The sequence below is a fragment of the Enhydra lutris genome, unplaced genomic scaffold (genome assembly GCF_002288905.1).
Source record: "Enhydra lutris kenyoni isolate GAN:26980312 unplaced genomic scaffold, ASM228890v2 scaffoldscaffold12, whole genome shotgun sequence".
Lineage (NCBI taxonomy): Eukaryota > Metazoa > Chordata > Mammalia > Carnivora > Mustelidae > Enhydra > Enhydra lutris.
This window is the reverse complement of record NW_019154096.1, coordinates 52238347-52255066: the sequence shown is the minus strand read 5'-3', so window position 1 is coordinate 52255066 and position 16720 is coordinate 52238347. Positions and strand designations below refer to the sequence as shown.

Genomic DNA, 16720 nt, shown 5'->3' with positions numbered 1-16720 from the left:
CCACCTTGTTCTAGAGCCAGAAGGTCTGGCTTCAGATACTTAAGATACCTCCATTTTGTTCTTGTTCACATATATACAATATTGGAGAATACTGGCAATTTTATCAGAGCTTCTTAGACTCAGGGTTTTGTGGTGGTTTCCCACTGCTGATACAACAAATTACTACAGTCTGTGGCCTAAAACAACACAAATTTATTATCTTACAATTCTGGAGGTCAGGAGTTCCAAATCAGTCTCATGGGGCTAGATTCACCATGGCAGGAGGGCTGGTTCCTGCTAGAGGCTCCAGGAGAGAATCCGGTTCCTTGCCCTTTCCAAGCTTCTGGAAGCTGCCTGCATTAGCTTATGGCCCCTTTCTCTGACATCAAAGCTGGCACCATAATGTCTCCTAGAGTCTCCATCATCATTCTGACTGTGACCCTCCTGCCTCTCGTATAGGGATCTTTTTGATAATCAGGCCCATATGGGTAAGGTCATCTCAGTATCCTTACTCACATTTGCAAAGTCCCTTTTGCTATGTAAGGTAAGTAAATCCTCGTGGGTTTGGAGGACTAGAACATGAATATCTTTGGGGCCCATTATTCTATCTGCTGCAGATACGAAGCCACATGATATTTCTGAGGCAAATGATCTTGAAAATGGAAACATGATCCAGTTGTGGCTACACTGGTGATTCTGGAATAGGGGTCAGCAGAGCTTTCCTGGAAAAGGTCAGATAGGAAATATTCCAGACTTTGCAGGCCATCCAGTCTGTCACAATTCCTCAGCTCTGCCTTTGTAACCCAAAAGCAGGCATAGATAATACAGAAACAAGTGAGCACGGCTATGTTTCAGTAAATCTTCATTTACAAAAACAGCCAGCCAGATTTGGCCCTGGAGCCATACCCTCCTCTAGGTCTGGCTACAGCAAAAAGATTTGGGTCACCCACTAACGTTGAGGTTAAGTGTGCAGGAAAATGAGACCTTTTGAGGAAGGAAAATGAAAAGCTAGCAAAAGTGTAATTGGTGTAGAGATGGGAAATAACGTATCAGCTAGGCAGATATCCGTGGGGCTAGGAGGTGTCTTTTTTTTTTTTTTTTAAGATTTTTATTTATTTATTTGACAGAGATCACAAGTAGGCAGAGAGGCAGGCAGAGAGGGAGGAAGGAAAGCAGACTCCCTGCTGAGCAGAGAGCCCAATGTGGGGCTCAATCCCAGGGCCCTGAGATCATGACCTGAGCTGAAAGCAGAGGCTTTAACCCACTGAGCCACCCAGGGACCCCAGGAGGTGTCTTTATGATACCAGAATGTAAACCCTGACAAACCAGATCACAGTTTCCCTGCAACGGGTGCTAACAACAGAAGAGCCACCAGGCAATGTTGTGAACACCAGGTCTGGGAGAGAAATCTGTGTCTAGATGTACAATCAGTGGATAACTTGCCAATCTTTACAGGATTCTAACCAAGCTGTTTCCCAGAGAGCAGTGAGTGTCTGTGAGCTTAAGCAGCAAATGTCCCAAAGATTGGTGCTCCAGCAGAGCCTGTCATCAGTGGAAGCCAAGAAGAGGGTAAGGGAATCTGAGATCAGTGACAGTGGTTGTCAGGAAGAGGCTGTCACAGCAAGGACCAAGTTTACTAATCAATAGGGTGACCAAGGACTTGACTGAAGAAGGGAGTTCTTATACTTTTAGTTCATTTTTTTTCAAGTTTAGTAAAAACCAAACTAGTCTTAAGTAACTTTTCTTCCTGAAACTTTATTTTTCTGCTCATTTTACCTAAAGAAACCCTACCCCTGGGCACCTGGGTGGCTCAGTGGGTTAAGCCTCTGCCTTCGGCTCAGGTCATGATCTCAGGGTCCTGGGATCGAGTCCCGCATCGGGCTCTCTGCTAGGCAGGGAGCCTGCTTCCTCCTCTCTCTCTCTCTCTGCCTGCCTCTCTGCCTACTTGTGATCTCTCTCTGTCAAATGAATAAATAAATTCTTTAAAAAAAAAAAAAAAGAAACCTACCCCTTTTTTTTCTTTCTGCAACTTCTTTCCTAAATGACTGCTTTTTACACCGCAGCTGTTAAATTCTACAGCCTAATCTATTACTTGCCTATGAAGTAAAAGAGAGTAGGTTGGAAATGGATGGCTTCTCTTGTTGTTGTTGTTAACTGCTTTATTCTCATGGTTTTATTTTTATTTTTTATTAACATATACTGTATGATTTGTTTCAGGGTGAAATGAACTGCTTCTTATAGCCAATTCCTTTATGCATTTTTTACAGTCTTTTCCTTTAATATCTTCAAGCATCATAAAGCCTTTTATTTTTTTATTTTTATTCCAGTATAGTTAACCTACAGAGTTCTAAGAGTTTCAGGAATAAACTATAGTGATTCAGCAGTTCTATCCATGACTCAGTGATCATCACGGCAAGTGTGCTCTTAATCTCCATCTGTTTCACCCATCCCCCCATCCACCTGCCCTCTGGTGACCAACCAGCAGTTTGTTTTCTTGAGTTAAGAGTCTGTTTCTTGGTTTGCTTTGTTCATTGGTTTTTTATATATATATATATATATATATATATATATATATATATATATAACATGTTATACATATATCATATATATGTGAAGATTTTTATTTACTTGGCACTGCATGAGCACAAGCAGGGGGAGCAGGAGGCAGAGGGAGAAGCAGGCTTCCCACTGAGCAGGGAGCCGGATACGGGGCTTGATCCCAAGACCCAAGAACCATGATCTGAGCCGAAGGCAGACGCTTAACCAACTGAGCCTCCAGGTTCATTTGGTTTTTAAATTCCACATATGAGTGAAATCATATGATATTTGTCTTTTCTTTTTTTAATTTATTTGACAGACACAGTGAGAGAGGGAACACAAGCAGGAGGAGTGGGAGAGGGAGAAGCAGGCTTCCGGATGAGCAGGGAGCCCAACCCCCAGGACCCTGGGATCATGACCTGAGCCAAAGGCAGACGCTTAATGACTGACCCACCCAGGTGCCTGGTATTTGTCTTTCTCTGACTTATTTCCATTAGCATTATATCCTCTGGTCCATCCTTGTTGTTGCAAATAGTAAGATTTCATTCTTTTTTATGGCTGAGTAATGTCCCATCGTGTACACACACCACATCTCTTTATCCATTCCTCAGCTGATGGACACTTATGCTGCTTCCGTAATTTGGCTGTTGTAAACCTGCAGTAAACATAGGTATCCCTTTGAATTTATGTTTTCATATTTTTTTGGATAAATTCCCAGTAGCAGAATTACTGGATCATATGATAATTCTATTTTTAACTTTTTGGGGAACCACCATATTGTTTTCCACAGTGGCTGCACCAGTTTGCTTTCCCACCAACAGTGGGAGAGGTTTTTCTCCACATCCTCACCATCACTTGTCTCTTGTTTTTGATTTTACCCATTCTGACAGGTGCGAGGTGGACCTCGTGGTGGTTTTGATTTGCGTTCCCCTGATGGTGATGATAATGAGTATCTTTTCATGTGTCTGGTGACCATCTGTGTGTCATCTTTAGAGAAATGACTGTTCGTGTCTTCTGCCTATTTTTAATTGGATTCTTTGTTTTTTTTATGTTGAGTTGTATAAATTTTATATATAAATGCATATATATATATGTATATATATGCAAATATCTTCTTCCATTCAGTAAGTTGCCTTTCGGTTTTGTTTCCTTTGCTGGGCAGAAGCTTTTTATTTTGGTGTAGTCCCAAACTAGTTTATAGTTTGCTTTTTTCCCTCTTGCCTCAGGAGACATATATAGAAAAATGTTGCTGCAGCTGATGCCAGAGAAATTACTGCTTTGTTCTCTTCTAGGATTTTTATGGTTTCAGGGCTCACATTTATGTCTTTAATCCATTTTGAGTTTATTGTTGCAAACGTGTGAGAATATGGTCCAGGTTTCTCAACACTGTTTGTTGAACAGACTTTTTCCCATTGTGTATTCTTTCCTCCTTTATCCAAGAATAACTGAGCATATAATTGTAGAATTTATTCTGGGCTCTCTGTTCTGTTCTGTTCATCTATGCGTCAATTTTTGTGCCTGTACACACTGTTTTGATTAGTATAGCTTTGTACTATATCTTGAAATCTGGGATTGTGATACCTCCAGTTTTCTTTTTCAAGACTGCTTTCGCTATTCAGGGTCTTTCGTGGTTCTGTACAAATTTTAGGATCGTTGTTTCTGGTTCTGAGTAAAATGCTCTAGAGATTTTGATAGGGATTGCATTAAATCTGTAGATTGCTTTTGGTAGTATGAGCACTTTAACAATATGATCACTTTAACAATATGAGAATGGAAAATCTTCAATTTCTTTCACTAGTGTTTTGTAGTTTTGAGGGTATAGGTCTTTCACCTCCTTGGTTAAGTTTATTCCTAGATATTTTATTATTGTTGATGCAATTGTAAATGGGATTGGAGTGGGGGTTTTTTTGCATTTTTCCCTTGTTTAATTTTTTAATTTAAATTTAATTAACATACAGTGTTAATTTCAGAGGTAGAATTTAGTGATTCATCAGTTGCATATAACACCCTGTGCTCTTTACAACAAGTGTCCTCCTTAATGCCCATCGCTATTACCCCCACCCACCCACCTACCCTCCAGCAACCCTCAGTTTGTTTCCTGTAGGTAAGAGTCCCTTATGGTTTGTCTCCCTCCCTGATTTCATCTTATTTTATTTTTCCCTCCCTTCTTCTATGATCCTCTATTTTGTTTCTTAAATTCCACATATGAGTGAGCTCATTGGCTTTTTCTGACATATTTTGCTTAGCGTAATACACTCTAGTTTCATCCACATCATTGCAAATGGTAAGATTGCATTTTTTGATAGCTGAGTAATATTCCATTGTATATATACCACATCTTTATCCATTCATCTGTTGTTGATGGACATCTGAGCTCTTTCCATAGTTTGGCTGTTGTGGATGTCGCCGCTTTAAACACCTGGGAGCACGTGCCCCTTCGGATCATTATGTTTGTTTCCTCTGGGTAAATACCCAGTAGTGCAGTTGCTGGGTCATAGGGTAGCTCTATTTTGAACTTTTTGAGGTACCTCCATGCTGTTTTCCACAGTGGCTGCACCAGCTTGCATTCCCACTAGCATCGTAAGAGGGTTCCACTTTCTCCACATCTTTGCCAACATCTGTTGTTTCCTGACTTGTTAATTTTAGCCATTCTGACTGGTTTGGGGTTTTGATTTGTATTTGATTTGTATATCATTGTGGTTTTTATTTGTATTTCCCTGACACTGAGTGATATTGAATATTTTTTCATGTGTCTCTTGGCTATTTGTATGTCTTCTTTAGAGAAATATCTGTCCACATCTTTTGTCCATTTCTTGACCAAATTGTTTGTTCTTGGGATGTTGAGTTAGATTGGATTGTTTCTTTTGCTTTTTGCTACTTCATTATTAGTATATAGAAATGCAATGGCTTTCTGTATATTGATTTTGTATTCTTTTTTTTTTTTTTTTTTTTGACAGATGGAGATCACAAGTAGGAAGAGGGGCAGGCAGAGAGAGAGGGGGAAGCAGGCTCCCCGCTGAGCAGAGAGCCCGACACGGGGCTCGATCCCAGGACCCTGGGATCATGACCTAAGCCGAAGGCAGAGGCTAAACCCACTGAGCCACCCAGGCACCCCTGATTTTGTTTTCTTCAACCTTTCTGAATTCATTTGTCAGTCCTAGTGAAGGGGTGTGTGTGTGTGTGTGTATGTGTGTGTGTGAAGTCTTTAGGATTTTCTATATATAGTATCATGCCATCTATAAGTAGTGAAAGTTTTCCTTCTTCCTTACTGATTTGGATGCCTTTTATTTCTTTTTGTGGTCTGATTGCTGTGGCTCGGACTTCCAGGACTATGTTGAATAAAAGTGGTGAGAGTAGACATATTTGTCTTGTTTCTGACCTTAGGGTAAAAGCTCTCAGTTTTTCCCCATTGAGTATGTTTTCTGTGGGTTTTTCATATATTGCCTTTATTATGTTGAGGTATGTTCCCTCTAAACCAACTTTGCTGAGGGTTTTCTTATCACGAATGTATGTTGTACTCTGTCAAATGCTTTTTCTGAATTTATTAAAATTATCTTACGGTTTTTATCCTTTTATTGATGTGATGTATCGTGTTGGTTGATTTGTGAATATTGAACCACCCTTGCATCCTGGGAATAAATCCCACTTGATCATGGTGAATGATTCTTTTCAGTGTATTGTTGGATTCAGTTTGCTAACATTCTGTTCAGGATTTTTGCATCTATATTGGCCTATAGCTCTTTTTTTTTGTTGTTAGTATCTTGTCTTTATCTGGTTTTGGTATTGGGGTATAGCTCTTTTTTTTGTTAGTATCTTGTCTTTATCTGGTTTTGGTATTGGGGTAATGCTGGTCTCATAGAATGAATTTGGAAGCTTTCCTTTCTCTTCTATTTTTTGGAATAGTTTGAGAAGAACAAGTATTAACAATTCTTTAAATGTTTGGTAGAATTCCCTTCCCTTGTGAAACCATCTGGTCCTGGACTTTTGTTGGTTGGGCATTTTTTTTAATTACTCAATTTCATTGCTGCTAATTGGTCTGTTCATATTTTCTCTTTCTTTTCTTATTCAATTTTGGGAGGTCATGTATTTCTAGGAATTAGTCCAGTTCTTCTAGGTTGTTCAATTTGCTGACATACATCTTTTCATAATATTCTCTTACAATCCTTCGTATTTCTGAGGTGTTGGTTGTTTCTCATTTCTGATTTCTTTTTTAGGAGTCTGGCTAAAGGTTTATCAATTTTGTTGCTCTTGGGCCATTGTTCTATTTTCACTTGTCTCCATGTATTTTTTTTAAAATTTCCTCTTTGATTTCTTGGTTGACCCAGTCATTGTTTAGTATCGCATGTTATTTAACTTCCATGTATTTGTGCTCTTTCCAGATGTTTTCTTGTGGTTGATTCATAGTTTCACAGTGTTGTGGTTAAAAAAGATGCACTGTATGACTTTGGTCTTTCTGAATTTGTTGAGATTTGTTTTACGGTCCAATATGTGATTTTGTTTTAGAGAATGTTCCCTGTGCACTTGAGAAGAATGTATATTCTGATGTTTTAGGATGGAATGTTCTCACTATACCTGTTAAATCCATCTGGTCCTATGTCATTCAAAACCACTCTTTCCTTGGTGGTTTCCTGTTTGGGTGACCTGTCCATTGATGCAAGTGTGGTGTTAAAGTCCCCTAGTATTACTGTACTACTATCACTTTTTTTTTTCTTTCTTACTGCTTTACATATTCGTTTGCTCCCCTGGATGCATAACTATTTACAATTGTTGTATCTCGTTGGATTGTTCCCTGTATTGTTTTGAAATCTATTTTGTCTGATAGAAGTATTGCTACCCCAGCTTTCTTTTCATATCCATTTGCATAATAAATGCTTCTTCATCCCTTTACTTTCAATCTGCATGTGTCTTTAGGTCTGAAATTAGTCTCTTGTAGGCAGCATATAGCTCGGGCTTGCTTTTTTATCCATTCTGTTACCCCAGGTCTTTTTATTGGAACATTTTGACCATTTATATTCAAGTAATTACTGATACGTATGTATTGCCATTTTGTTACTTGCTTTATGGTTGTTTCTGGAATTCTTTGTCTTCCTTCTCTTGCTGTCTTCTCTCAAGCTTTGGTGGCTTTCTTTAATGATACAATTCCATTCTCTTTATGTTTTACATATCTATTACTGGTTTTTGATTTGTGGTTACCATTAGGTTTATATATAACCTATATATATAGCAGTCTATATTAAGTATATAGCACATTAAGTTTTCTACATTAAGATGCATACAATAGTCTGTATTAAGTTGTTGGTCACTTATGTTTAAACCCATTCTTTACTCCTCTTCTCCCCACATTTTAGGTATATGGTGTCATGCTTTACATTCTTATTTTGTGACTTCTTGGATTTTTATAGATATACTTAATTTTACTGCCTTTGTGTTTCCTACTTTTTGTCTTTCTTTTCTACTCAGAGTCCCCTTAATATTTCTTGGAGGGCTGGTTGAAGAGTGATGAATTCCTTTGTTTGGGAAACTCTTTCCCTCTCCCATTCTGGAGGATAGCCTTGCTGGATAGAATATTATTTGCAGGGTTGGTTTTTTGTTTTGTTTTGTTTTGTTTTTTTACTTTCAGCACCTGCATAGATCATGACTCTCCAGGGTAGCCTGCAAAACTTCTGCTGAAAAATCAGCTGACAGCGTTATAGGGTTTTGCCTGTATGTTACAGTTTTCTCTTGCTGCTTTTAAATTATCTAGCACTACTTTTTGCCCTTTTAATTACTATGGGACTTGGTGTGGACTTCCTTGGGTTGATTTTGTTGGGGGCTCTCTGCCTCCTGGATCTGGATTTGTTCCCTTCTCCAGATTCAGCAACTCTCTGGCTATTATCTCTTCAAATAGATTTTCTGTCTTCTCATTCTGGGGTCCCTATAATGTGAATAGTATCATACTTCATGGTGTCACTGAGTTCCCTTAGTCTATTTTCACTTTTTTTCCCCTCTCTCCTGTTCAGCAGCATAGTCTTTCAAAAACAGTTCAGTATCTATGTGGAAGACTGCACACTTAGAGCTAACTATGGTTCTGCTTTCTAAGGTGTAGCCATTTGAAGATTTAAATGTCAATATTTTCACAACAGTGTTTGCAAATTTTTTAGTAAAGTCATGAACAATGTGCATTTGTGATTGAATGTGCTCATCCTAGGACCTAACTGGAATAAATTTCTCCAGAGAGCATTTCAAAAGGCGCTTACACAAAACCAGCCCACAAGAAATTAAGGTTTGATCATTATGTTTATTCTTCCTGTTTGTGCCAGTGTACCAACGTGGAGTTACGCTTCTTTCCCTTTTGCTGCACTGTTACACAACTGGGGAAAATGTGTGCTTTTTTTATGAAGATTTTTTTGAACACTGGAAAAAACGGTTTTCAAGAGGCTCACAGCTTAGTGAGGGAGATCCAAGCAGAAAATTATCTGACAAAGTGATATAGTAATAAGAAATTAGCCAGGGAGTATTTTGAGTTGTAAATGACAGTTCCAATTCTGGTAAAACTTAAGCAGAAAGGAAGTTTTCAAATGATAGCAGCTAGCTCACTGACTCTCTGGGAGAAGAAGAAAGCCTGATTTGAGTCTTTGAAGCCAGGAAGGATGCTCAGTATCAGGCCAAATCCCTGGCCCCTGGTGCCAGAACCCCCACCAACGGAGAACAGCTGTGATGGTCACAGCTACGACTGCCAGACATCCCTGCCTTGGTGTCCCCAGTGCTGATGTATCTGATTAATGAAAAGACTCTTTATAGGCAGAAGGGAATGGGACACAGAAATTATACTAGCAAAAAGTAGAGTGGTTGTGGCCAGGTCACCTTCCTTTAGGGGACATGGGGGTCTGTGAGGCAGATTACCTCAGTAGGATTGACTGGTTCAAGATTCCATTCCTGAGAAGGGCTGAAACTAAAAAGTAAGTATTAAGTCTCTGTTTGGTGGCATGAGGCTTAGTATAAGTGACTCCATTTGGGGCTTCTTGTCTCTTTCTTTAACAGGAATTAGAAGAAATGTGATTGGACCAGATGCTGGGGAGCTGTTATACCATACTCAGGATTCTAACTTTACTCTGGAGAGTAAGAGTAACCTGGGCAGTTCTGCACATCTGATCACTCTAATAGACACGGGGGGATATATTTAAGAAAACAACACAGGATGCACGGATACCTATGCCCTTTGATGTTATAAGAATCTGAATTAGAGTAAAAGGAATGGGGGTAAAGAAAGAAAACTGGAAGGGCGGAGTGGTCAGTGTGACCTGAGAAGAAAAGAAAAAGTTAAGAGTGATGCCCAGGGTTTTCCTTTTGTAGGACTGAATGGACAATGAGGTCATCACTGGAGGTAAGTAGAGGGAAAAATCTTTTGAGTGGAGGGAGTAGAAGCATCTGTCAAAGTAGGGTGAGCTGAGGGTCAGATGCCTGAAGAATATTCAGGTCTGAGTATCTGCAGGGAGTTGAACATATGAATGTCAAAACTGGATGGTAGGAAGGAGCTAGAGGTCAAGGACCAAAACATAAGAATATCTTAATGTTTCAAGGGCAAGTGAAAGAAGGGGACCTTCAGGCAGAAAAGTAGGAAAGAGCAATTATATTATAAGTGGCCCAGAGTGGGGATTCAGTTATCCAGGGTCTGGGCCAACAAGATTTGAAATGGGAGGAGTCATCGCCAAAGTTTTAGATTCAGGCTGGTTCTGGTTTCCACCAGCTTCACTGCCTTAGTCATCACTTTTGAGAAAAGAATGACCTTTACCTTCTCTTTATTTTCATCAGTAGGAGTAGGTAGGTCAAAAACCCTTTGCCATTGAAGGAAAAAAATCAGCAAATTGATTTCTGGTCCAGGCTCTGCCAGAAACACCCATGTTTTGACTTTGGATATTCTAACCTTCTGCAGGTTATGTGCTTTTCTGAAAAATAAGAGACTTTAACCCGATAATCTCCAAGGGTTCTATCAGCTGGGTTAGTCGGGAGACAGAAACCTTATATTATTTTAACAGAACCATATAAAGAATTAAGTAGGCATTGAAGAAAGGACCAAAGGAAAATAAGTTTCAGAGAGCCAGCACCTTCCAGAAGCAGCTGCCACTGGAAGTCTAGGAGAACAAAATGAGAGCGGTCTGCATTCCCACAAAACATAGGAGGTCCTCACTGAGCCAACTCCCAGGCTTCTGAGAAGGCGTGCTGCCAGTGTCTGAGGAGCACAATGACCCTGCTTCCAGAAGCACAGGACAAACTGAAGTCCGCACTGCTGCCAGCTACGACCTGCCCTGCAGACAACAGTGCCAGGGTGATGCTGCCGAACCAAGCGAATAGGAAAACCCCTTCCTCACCCAGCCTCGCAGCTATTCTGCTCTTCCTATAGGACGTTTTGGTCTCTGAGCATCTCCTCCAACAGCCAACATGATGAATAAAGAAAAATATAATTTCATCACTGAAACGGAAGTAAAGAATATACTGAACCCAAAGTAATGGGACACAAAAAAAACCCTGGAAGATAAGAAGGGTCAAAGCTTAGGGTGACTTCTGAAGCCGGAAGACTTTGACCTTCGTTGACAATATAGGATGCCAAGGCAAGAGATAAAACCAACGCCTGTCAAGATAAAGAGTGTAACAGGAGACCCTCTGATAAACCTGGACGCAAAGCTATATAAGCCTTTATCTGTAGTAATATAGGTAACCGAGAAATCAACCGCACCCTGTAGGAGGAGTCAACAAGGCAATGTGTCTATCTCCAGCTAGACACTAGGGCAAGGGGAGGAACCTGCCTTTGGAATTTGTAAACCACAAGTTGGTTCTTGTGCCAGATTATGGTCTGAAGTCCCACTAACTATATGGTTTGAAACCCCTAGTAGAGAATTTAATTCAAATTGGTTCTGGGTAATGCCCCCAAGGGACAGGCAAACGCTTTCCCAGGGAGCTCAGCTTTCAAAGAATGCCCACAGATAAAATGCTGGGAGTGAGCAGCTCAGTCAAAATCCGCAAGGCACACAAGGAAACAAAGCACCATGAATAAGGACCAGCAGAAATCTCAGTAGTAATCAGGGAAACTGACAAAAAGTGTATTGAATTGACACTCAGTTTGGCGTTACCTAGTGGATACACGTAAGCATGCGCTTAACCCCCATTCCTACACTACATCCTAAAGAAACCTTACACACGTATCTCGGGGGTAATATACCAGAATGTTCCTGGCAGTATTGTTCATAATGGGAGAAAACCCCGAGCAATAACCCTACTGAGCAGCATGACAATGGAGACATGGTGGCATATTCACACCCTGCCTTGCTGCAGAGAATGAACCAGCCTCACTGTGTGCATTGACACAGATGGATCTCTAATAAAATAATACTGAACAAAAGCCAGAGAAGAATAGGTCAAGTATGAGTCAGGCCATTTACATAAATTAAAAAAGATACACCTTGTTTAAGGGTACATACCAAGTAGTAAAACTAAAGTGAAAAGAGAAAATGATTATCACAAAATCCAGGATAGGAGTTATCTCTGGGAAGGTAAGTAGGAAGGAGGTATAATCAAAATGGGATCATCACAGTGGGGTTGGGGGGTTCTACTGTGGCTGGATAGAATGTGATCCTGCTTTAGAATGTACATTTTACACACTTCTGTGTGACTGCACTCACAAAAAATCAGACATGATCCCTATAGTCCTTTCCCAACCCGTGGGACCTACTGTCAGAATGATGTACTGTCCACACTTTCAATGCCAGCCTCTTTGGCCATCAGATAAAAGGGGCCCGATTTTCTCAGCAGTTCTTGAGGGCTGCTATACTCTACAATCTTCCCGTTGTCTAGGACCATTATCCTGAAACAAAGGAGAAAGAAAGGTGTCAGCAGCCCTTTTACATCTTGGTATTTGTAAGAACAATCAGGACTAAGACTTGGTATATTCATTCATGAAAGGCTACAAAGCAGTGAGAACGAATGGACCGCAGCTGTCTACATTGACACAGGTGGGTTCCATATATATGGCCAAAGAATCAAGTAGTAGAAGAATACAGTAGACGTCCCTTTACAGAAGTTTTAAAAGATAGACCTTGTTTCAGGGAGCCTGTTGTCTCCAAACAGGTTCCAAGATTACTGACATTACCCCCATTTTTAACGTACTATGCCAGAGCTGGTACTTTTTTTTTTTTTTTTTTTTTTTTTTTTTTTTTTTTCGTACTATGCCAGAGCTGGAAAAAGCAGGAAGCGTCTAGTCATGGTTCGGGGGTTGAGAAGATCTGTGGTTAATACCTGCCCCTCATGGCTAGGATCTCCACCTCCTCACACTCCGTTAATAATCATATACAATTGCCCGTTTTGCCCTCAAGTCCATTCCCTTAACCCTGCTGGCTTTCATTATCTTGGTGTATAATTTTGGACAAATTCCTTGAAGCTTCGGTTTCCTCATCAGTAAAATGATGGTGGTTAGACTTTCAGCTGTGGGGTATTTTATGACTAATGCTATTTCTGTCATTCAAGGGCCCGGTGGTGTCTGTCAAGCTGTCCCCACACTCACTTGTCGCTGTCCATGATGGTGTGGAGCCTGTGAGCGATGGTGATGGTGGTGCAGTGGGAGAACTCCTTTTGGATGGTTGTCTGGATGAGGCGATCAGTCTCCAGATCCACGGCAGCAGTGGCCTCGTCCATGATCAGAATCTTGGATTTCCGAAGCAGAGCCCGGGCCAGGCACAGCAGCTGCCTCTGTCCTACGCTGTAGCCAAGGGACCAAAGTGAGCACGAGCCCCTGGGAGCCGTGGCCAATGGGGGATGGGGTAGGTCATGTTCCAGATCCGACTTCTGAAACCCCAACTCCTAAATTCCCCCAGAACAAACACCTCACAGAAGAGGCTAAGACGAGGTTTTCCAAACTCTCTCCTACCGCAGGTGCTTAATTTAAAAAATTCATAGGCCTGGGTCCTGCTCTTCTCAAACACAAGGGGGAGGAGCCTCAGGGCATGTATTTTTTAATAAATACCCCAGGCAATTTCCATGTTTCATGAGTTTGGAAAACCGTAGCCGGGGAACCGTTCTTTGGATCCCTAGGTGATATCCCAGCACATCAACAGCGATTCCAAAATAGGATGGGAGGTCACCAAGTTCACCACAGCCGTACCTGACCCGACACCATTAATATAGGGTGACACCACATCAGAACGTCCCAGTGGCATTTCTTAGCGGCCTCAGCAAATCCATTCGTTATTTTAATGTGTAATTCTAGTCTCAGGCTAATTATCTGTTCAAGGCCTTCTGCCTTGGTTAGAGACGTAGCTATCTAGTGAACAGGGTGTCTTTGTGTGAGATGCAACGTATGTGCAAATCGAATATGCTTGTAAAATGCAAATCGCTTTAATTTGCTAAAAGCCAGTAATGAAGGCTGGACCTCTTACTTACATAAAACAGCTTTGGGAAATGATGTGGAGGAAATATTCGGGAATTCGCTAATTGCTCTTTCCTGCTGTGGCCATTAGGGAACATATTAAACAGAGGGGGGCTGGGCTAAAGTTCTGTAATTCTCCGCAAGAAAATTTCTGCTGGAGATGAGAAGTCACCCAAGATGAACTCCCAGTTTTCCACTGTAGTGTCCTCACAGAGACAGGGCAAGACTGGAGTTTGGTTGCATGCCCGCCTGCCTGGCCCTGGGGGGCTTCCTAGAACAGGCTGGGGCCCAGGTGCCAGTCTGGCTTTCAGCCGCTGTCTCTCTCTCCACATGACCCACCTCTCATCACTCACCAGAGAAATGGAGGCTTCAACCCCTCCAACCCAGGTCTGAAATCAAGGCCCTGGTCATGCCATTTAGGTGTCCCCAGCATGAAGAGAGAAAGAGGGTAGGATGTGGTGTTCTCACAAACCAGACATGTCAAGGCCCCCATGTCATATCCAGCTAGAGGAGCCCCACAGCCCTCATGGCTGCCTATCTGCTACACGACATTTTCTACACCATCAGTACATATTTGTGGACTGAAGGGTCTTTTGCATAGGCCTGAAGACCCACTTACATCCTGCTAGTTCCTAGATCTGTTGCTGATGGGAAAACAAACGGGATGGCATTCTGTATCAAGGCTACACACTGGCGTCACCTGGGCCCCGATTCAGTGGGTCTGGGGCACCACCTGGGCATTGGGATTTTTAAATATTTCCCTAAGGGGTTCTAGTGTGTAGCCTCACTAAGACTCCCTGCTCTAGGTAGTGCTTCTCAAGCTGTAATGTACACACAGATCACCTGGGACTCTTGCTAACACGTACATTCTGATGAGTCGGTCTAGCATCAGAGTCTGCATTCATAACAAGTTCCCAAGGGAAGCCAGAGCTGCTGGGCCACCCTTCTGTTCGGAGCTTCCTCAGCTCAGGGTTCATGCCCTGCCTACCGCTCGGAAGGCACCCAGGACCGGAGTAATTCTGTGATCCCACAGACTACTACTAGCGCCAGGAACAAAGGGGTGCTTCCCCCCACCTCCTCCCACTGCCTGTGGGGGAAGTGGGTTATGAAACATTACCTAAGGTTGTCACCAGCCTCTGTCACTTCGTGAGACAACCCAAGTTGCAGGCCAGACACAAAGGATTTGAGGTGAGCCAGCTCCAGGGCCTTCCAAATCTCCTCATCTGAGTGGTTGTTAAAAGGGTCTAGGTTCATCCTCAGGGTTCCAGAGAACAGGATGGGATCCTGTGAGTCAAGGGAGGAGGGAGGCTATTGAAGCTCATGACAAGAAAGGGTCTAGCAGGTTTTATTTGTGGCTAGAAGAAGGCAGGTAGGACCGACCCGAGATGCACAGCGCATTAGTGGTCAAGCTCTTGCGAAGACTAGGGGGGCTTCCACAAGATAAAGGGGAGCTCTTGGTTTTTTCACTTTGAGATTCATTTATGGATTTCCAAGTTCGCCTCAGCATATCTTAAGAAGGTAAGAGGAATGTCCCACACCCTCAAATGAAAATTCAGGATATGGAAGTGAAGGGATCAGGGGTGGGCCGGGGAAGGGAAAGTCATGGAAGAATTTATTAAGCTTTTGAAGAAGCTGAAGAAAAGATTACATCCAACTGAGTGAACATTGGACAGGCCAAAACCATCCCCAGAGACTTGGCTACAAGAATAGAGGAGGAATGATTCTAATAAGGACCCACATACCATCCCCCACCCCCAGGCCAAGAAGCCTCCAAGGCAGACCTTATTTGGGAGGGTCCAGAGGAAGCCAAAGGGAAGACTTTCTTTGCTGATGCACACTAAGCATTCCACTTGCTGGCAAAAACCTGCAGCAAATTCCCTCCGCTGTCTTTTAACGATAGCAAATGGGGAGTATAAAGCTTAATGGTTTCAAGCTTCAGCAGCAAAACTGCAAATGTTGATTGCAATGGTCTTGTGAACCCAGGATGGGCTCTAGAAATGCTAAATAATCATCTGCTCTATTTCACTTCTGTTGTGTTCCTGCCACCTAGCGGTTAGATACTGGCAGTCACACAAGCCTATCCCCACAAAATGCCAGCGTTATTTTTAAGTTCTAGAAAGGATGTGTCTTACGGAACAGGCTTAGATATCCTGGGTAGCCTGCAGAAATGACACGGCTAAGTGAATATACATCAAGAAGAAGATGCATATGTTTCCTGCATGAAATCTGTCCCCTGCAGCTGGTACAGAACAAGTTCTAGAGCTCACCTGGGGGATGATGGTCAGCTTCTCTCGGAGGTCATGGAGCCCAATGGAAGCAATATCTACTCCATCAATGATGATCTGGCCACCTGCAGCCTCGAGGATTCTGAAGAGGCCATTTGTCAAGGAGGACTTCCCGGCTCCTGTCCTGCCGACCACACCAATCTGTAAATACATTTCCTTTGCACATTAGTTCACCATGTACTTCTTCGGGAGGATGATTTTAGTCTGGGCCATTCATAAGCCCAGGTGGAAAGAGACAGTGATTGGCTCCTCCTTCTCAAAGATATTCTACTAATTTTGGTTTTGGTGAGAGAAAAAAAGTGCCCAGATGTCAGAAAAAGAGGCCTTCTCATTCTACTTTCTCAATTGCTGTTGCTCAGAACTACAGTGACTGTTGGAAATGGACACCTCAGCAGCTGTTACAATTATGACTGGACATTATAGGTTGGGTTTCTTTTTTCTTTTTTCTTTTTTCTTTTTTTTTTTTTTTTTGTAATCTTTGTTTAGAAGTGAGGAAAAGGGAAAGTCAGGCCTCATCACTTGA

General features: G+C 41.9%; 1 protein-coding gene across 1 annotated transcript in view; it reads right to left on the bottom strand.

The window, feature by feature from the left end:
• Positions 1-11931: 11931 nt before the first annotated feature.
• LOC111144894 (ATP binding cassette subfamily C member 2) overlaps positions 11932-16720 on the bottom strand; it is a 57625-nt gene continuing 52836 nt past the window's right edge. Inside the window, exons 29-32 of the mRNA XM_022499481.1 lie at positions 16180-16338; positions 15030-15196; positions 13052-13246; positions 11932-12355 (exon numbers count right to left, since the gene is read on the bottom strand). Of these exons, the coding sequence (XP_022355189.1) occupies positions 12226-12355; positions 13052-13246; positions 15030-15196; positions 16180-16338 (651 nt within the window). The 3' untranslated portion in view covers positions 11932-12225. The remainder of the gene's footprint in view (positions 12356-13051; positions 13247-15029; positions 15197-16179; positions 16339-16720) is intronic.